The sequence below is a fragment of the Daktulosphaira vitifoliae genome, unplaced genomic scaffold (genome assembly GCF_025091365.1).
Source record: "Daktulosphaira vitifoliae isolate Bord-2020 unplaced genomic scaffold, ASM2509136v1 Scaffold_1, whole genome shotgun sequence".
NCBI lineage: Eukaryota > Metazoa > Arthropoda > Insecta > Hemiptera > Phylloxeridae > Daktulosphaira > Daktulosphaira vitifoliae.
The window spans coordinates 18,369,440-18,375,565 of record NW_026099572.1 but is presented as its reverse complement, the minus strand read 5'-3'; the positions used below and the strand labels follow the sequence as shown (position 1 = coordinate 18,375,565).

General features: G+C 23.7%; 1 protein-coding gene across 1 annotated transcript in view; it reads right to left on the bottom strand.

Moving 5' to 3' along the window:
- LOC126895043 (neurotrimin-like) overlaps positions 1 to 6,126 on the bottom strand; it is a 78,460-nt gene that overhangs the window by 9,817 nt on the left and 62,517 nt on the right. Inside the window, exon 7 of the mRNA XM_050666503.1 lies at positions 1,378 to 1,530. Coding sequence (XP_050522460.1) covers positions 1,378 to 1,530 — 153 coding nt within the window. The remainder of the gene's footprint in view (positions 1 to 1,377; positions 1,531 to 6,126) is intronic.

The following is a 6,126-nucleotide window of genomic DNA, read 5'->3' as shown; positions in this document are numbered from 1 at the left end:
TGTTCCGGAAAGTCTGACACTTTTATATATATCTTAAATTAAAGCTAATGTAATATACTTTATCATGAAAAAAAAAAATTTCGGACTATGTTTTATCTTCAAGGAGAAAATGGCTACCAAATGCTATTATTGTGTGAAAATTCTCAATTTTATTTTTTACATTTTTAACATTATAATGCTATAACTTATTGAAAAGTGTATTGATCAATATAATTTTTTTATGGGAAATACTATTTTCTAATAATCTCTTTTTTATTCGACATACTTTGTCTTAATCAGGATATTAATAAGGAACTAGCAGTTTATGAAGCTTTTGGAATAATCCACCAATTTTTTAAAATTAAACACTATCTAAAGATTTGCATCGAAGCGTTTTTTTTTTATAGTGATTTTAATCACTGTCAGATATCATTATACTTGATCCAACTATGCCACGTCACCACTGTGCCGCGACCCCCCTGTGCTGGGTTTTTTATTATCAGATCTATATGAATGATTTTTTATAGTATATTATTGAACAATATTATTTTTTAATATCACAAAATAAAAATTGTATTAAATAGAATTACTTTCTGAATAGAATGATATAGGAAATTAGTATATTTATAATAAATTCTACTATTTTTTTAGCAAAGAAATCATAATAGTTTATGTTTTTACCAATTTAAAATGTTGAATCAATAAAACATCAAAACTTTAATATAAACGTAGAATTTAATGACACACACTTTTTAAATTTTTATTCATATTTTTAAATCGATCAGTGAAAAGAATAGACTAAGTTAAGATATGTTTAACGAAAAATATTTTCTTAAATATTAATTTGAAAAATTATCGAATATAAGTTTAATTCTACTATAAGACGATTTTTGGAAAAATGTCACTTAAAACAATAGTTTTTGTACTTATTTACAAGTGAATTAGTTTTTACTTAAAACCATTGGCTTGCAAAATATTTGATGGATACATTTAAAAGTATGTCAAATGTATAATTATAGTGGACTCACTACTCAATCACAATGATCCTTTAAGACATTTTTACTGAAGACAAAGTATATATTTTTATAAGTGGTTTTGATTTGTTAAAAACAATGGTATCCAAGCCGAGAATTCACCCGGATGAGTTTTATTGAAAGTTCATATTGTAAAGTAAATTAACTAACAAAATTATGTTTGATTTTTCAAAGTATTTCTATAGATCATTTCGATTTTTACCTTTCATTTAACATATTAGGAAATCATAATAATAAAATAAGACAATTGAAATAGCAGTCGAAAAAAATGACGGTTTCAATTTAATTTAAAAAAGAAATAAAATTGAAGTTTGGACTTCCAGTTTTTCTTTAGGTAAAATAATGAAATAAATCAATTACTTACGATTTATTTTTATTGTGCCGTCTGTGTCTCCTAGTGCGTTTCTAGACAGACACTTGTACGTACCGTAATCTTCAATTGTGACTGACTTTATAGTAAGAATCATTCTTGTTTTATATTGATCGGTAATATGCTCATCTGTTTCGTATTTTTCACCTATAATTAAAAATGTATTTTTTCTGTTACTTTTTCACACAATTTATTTTAATATTTTATTGTTTTTAACTTATTTACGTTTTCTATATCACAGTACACACTTAATCCAATAAATGATAACCAATTTATCATCATAATAAAAATGATTTTATCTTTATTAAAAAAAGTAAATTAACATTTTTTTTCTTGAAATTAATCAAAAATCATTTTTATTATTCGTATAAATAATAAGTTCAGAAAAATATCAAATGCAATGAACTATGATGTTTTTACGTGGCTTTAAAATCATGTAAAATAATAATAAGAAAATTGAAAAGACAAATAATTTGAATTATTCTCCACTATTGTTAAATATTTCATATGTCATTTGATTTTTCTAGCTGTAAGATTAAAATAAATTGATTTGTTGCTATTTGTTAAAATACTAATGAAATTTTTTTTTAATAGTTCCTTGATATTTGTAATTATTGTAATTAATTTTTTTGGCTTATTTAAAAAAAAATCTATTACAATTTGAAAATTTAATTATCATGCAACAAATTAATTAATTGATATTTAACGCACAATAAACTATTATTATTCGACATGTGTATTAACTCACATGATTTAATACGGTATTATTCATGATTATTTTTTATATCCATAATGATTTAAAAAAAAATACCGTTTAATTGACGCAATCATTTGACGTCTATATAATAGTAATAAGTGTTAATAATAACCAATTATATTATTTTACCCCGTTAAAAACAACAATAACTATTACATAACTATCAGCCGGAATTCACCCCTGTACCGCGGTCCACGTATAATATCAATTTGTTCCATTAGCAAATTAATAGAACTTCATGGCGGAATAGAATCTTGGTCACCCCATTAGTTGCGGCGGCAGGAGTGCTTACTCCCTTGTGTATACATTCCTGTTATAATTGCGGACCTGTTTTGATTTTTTCCCCCATTAACGCCAGAGGAGCATGTGCACAATGCACATTAACATTATTATTATAACATTGACCGAATACGAACAAAAAAAGCCGATTCCTCAACGCGTGCCTGTTGTGTCTGCTTTGTTGAAAAATACAATTTTGAGTCTACATATTCCCCCCGAGATTTCGTTAGGGATAAAAAAATAGAATTAACGTCACCCGGGTGGTGGCCGTATAATGAAAGGCCATAGCAAAAAAAAAAAAATTGGCGTTATTTGATGCCAACGTTGACGGTTCCTTTTTTTTTTTGTTCATTTGACAATAGTAGCGGTTTATATACGTGTGACATACGCGAACGACCGCCACAGCTTTACACCGAACACCGTTCTCGTTTATATTAAAACTTAATTTAATGTATTCTAGTTTTATTTTTTATTATTTTGCATAATTTTTTTTACGCCTGGTCGACTGGAACGACCAACTTAATCACCGTATGTGCGAAATTCGTTTGAATCCAGCCGCTCATAATATTTGTCCGCATTTTGTGTGTTAACGCGACGGTTTAACCATAATTATTATAATATAATAAAATCAATGACACACATTGTCAATCCGTTTACAATCGTTTGGGTCGGATGTCGTGAATATCAATAATTTTTTTTCACCAATGCGTTTTATTCGCTCTATTAACTTTAGATATTTTTTACACAACATATATTGCAGACGCAATTCATGTTCATATTTTTAGCTTTGGATTGGTAGGTATGATTGTTGAAGATATTCAAATGCTTTCCTTTTGGAAAAAAATTCTCTTATTCAAATAAATATTTATGTGAACTTTATTACATACATGGATCTGTATCAATTTGAACTGTTCTAATAACTTGAGAAATATTGAAATATACATAGTACCGTTTTATAAATAATCACAGCTATAGGCGATAAAAAAGTAATTTCGTCGCAATGATTCTAATATAATTAAAGTATGTAGTTAATTTACATTTCATTGGATATTAAAAAAAAGATTTTTAGCTTAATTGTTCAACTGTAAATTATATCAAATTGTGCAATAAAAATGAACATCGTCTATTGAAGTTTTTTAAGTGTACTCTACTCTCGATCACTTATTAAAAGCATAATTCTTGGATGTATCAAAAAATTTAAACGAAGCACATAGTGACACAATAGCTTAAGAGAGTGAAATTTTATACTAAGTTTAGATTTTTTTTTCATATACTATTAATAATAATTTAGTTTGCTCTTAACATAAAAATAAAGACTCTATTTTGAATACAATACCATGTTTTTAAAATATTTAGTGTACTTTTATAAATTTTAAATTGATAAATTTTGGACTAGACATAAGCTGTTTTGGAATTTCAATAGTTACAAGAGAACGTGTGGTTTTTCAATAAAAGTTATATAAAAAAATTTTTGATTCCTTCGTTATCTTGTTATTAAGTCTTTCTACATTAAAAATATTTTTCGTACTATCAGTAAAAAAAATTCAAAATTCAAATGGCCAAACCCTAAATTTCAAAAAACCAGCACAGTTTGAACATAATACAATGGGAACGTTGCATTGTTGGGACAAGTATAGATGATATCTGACAATGATTAAAATCACAATCTTAAAAATGGGATTCTATTCTTTAGATAATGTTTTAGTTTTAACAAGAATTGTTGGATAATTCTATATTTCTTATGAACACTTTAATTTCGAAAATTATTTTTAGAAAAAAGTATTTTACCTTATAAGTAATACAACAAAGTGTTATCGTACTAAAAAAATAAAACAAAAATAGTTTTTAGCAAATTTTATATTAAGCGTCTCTTTACAAGTTACAGAATTTATTGCTATTTATTAGAGAACATTATAAAACAAATAATTTTTTTTAAAAAGTTAAGATGTGTACTATGGTCTACGACTAAAACAAAAACAGTAAATATTTTATTTTGTATATATCTAGATTTTGTTTTTGTCTCTTAATTTGTTACTACTATATAATCAAAATAGTTGACCTCATTTTAAAATTAATAAAAAATCGAAATAAAATGATATTATACGAGTAAATAAAATTTTTAACAATTGATATATTGATATATTAATATACAATTGATATATTGGGTTAGTTAATATATTATTAAAAATCAATTTATTAAATGTCTACTATCATATAGTCAAGAAAGGACAACTTTCTCAAAATGTTCTTTTTTCCTTAATAATATACTCAATATTTTATTGTGATTTATTTTTATGCTGTATATTGTTTTTCATTTATTTATTTAATTTTTAATTCATAACCTAATACTGGAACCTTATCTAAACTATTAATTACTATTTATGAACTATTTTAAATTTATATTATTTTATTTGTTAAATTTATTAATAATAAATAATTATTAAGAAATTTAAACACAAAAATTTTTTTTTTAATTTAGGTAATAATGTATTTAAAAGAATTATAGCAAAATTTGGTCTAACTTATATATTTTTTAAAAATATCAATGAATAAAATAAGGTTAAGAAAAAGTTTAATAATTATTTTTTAAATATTAATCAAAATCGGTTTACATGGTAATTTTACATATTTTATTACATGAATATTTGAAATATATATATATGAGGAACACTCTTTTAAATCTATATGTGTAAATTGTATAATTTACTAATAACATTTTAACCATATAGTGTAACTGCATATTATTTTGTTATTTTCATAATCTAAATAATAATAAAAAAATTATCAAATAGATTACTTTAAAACCCTATAATAATTAATATTTAATAATTATAAAATCTATGGAAATGTCTTAGTATTTAAATTGTAGTCCCTGTTTATCATAGACCGTTTATTTTCTAATAAGATGTTATTAGCTATTTCTAGTATAGACGACCTATACAAATAAAAATGTAAAACCTAAAAACCATACACACATTCATAATTGGTGGGTACATATTAAAGTATTCTATAAAAACCCAAGAATGTATAATTTATTTGTAAAAACATATATATATGATTCATTATAAATTAAAAATCGATTGTTGACGAATAAGGTGACCTGTACAGTTTATATATATATATATATATATATTGTAACTTAACCTATATGAATAATTCGCTAAAATTCTAATATAATTCTTAGGTCATTTGTGTAAGAAGTATAAGTATAGATAATTTATAGTGGGATTTTTAATACATAATTCCACTCATTATATATTATTTTTAATCTAATTTGATTAAAAATAAACTTTTTTTTGTAATAGTTAGTAAAACTACCAAACTTTTTTTTTATTACACCCATGAAATGAATTTGTATTATTTTAGACAGTATGAAATAGTTTTGTATTTATTTTTTTTTCTATATATTTATTTGTATACAGGGTGGCCCACCACTCACTGACAACTTAAATAACTTTTGATCCAGTTAATATTTTTAGCTGATTTTTTTTTTAAATAATAGTTATACGTTAGGTCTATAGCTATATCTCAATAATTAATTTTTTTACATTTTATTAAAAATATTAATTATTTTTAAATTTTAAATAAAATGTAAAAAAAAAAATCTAAGATAGCTATTTTGTAGAGTAGAATTTAAGAAAAATTTTAGTAAAAAAATATCTTATTAATATTCAGTAGTAAATATTCTGTAGCGTTTTGAAGTTTGT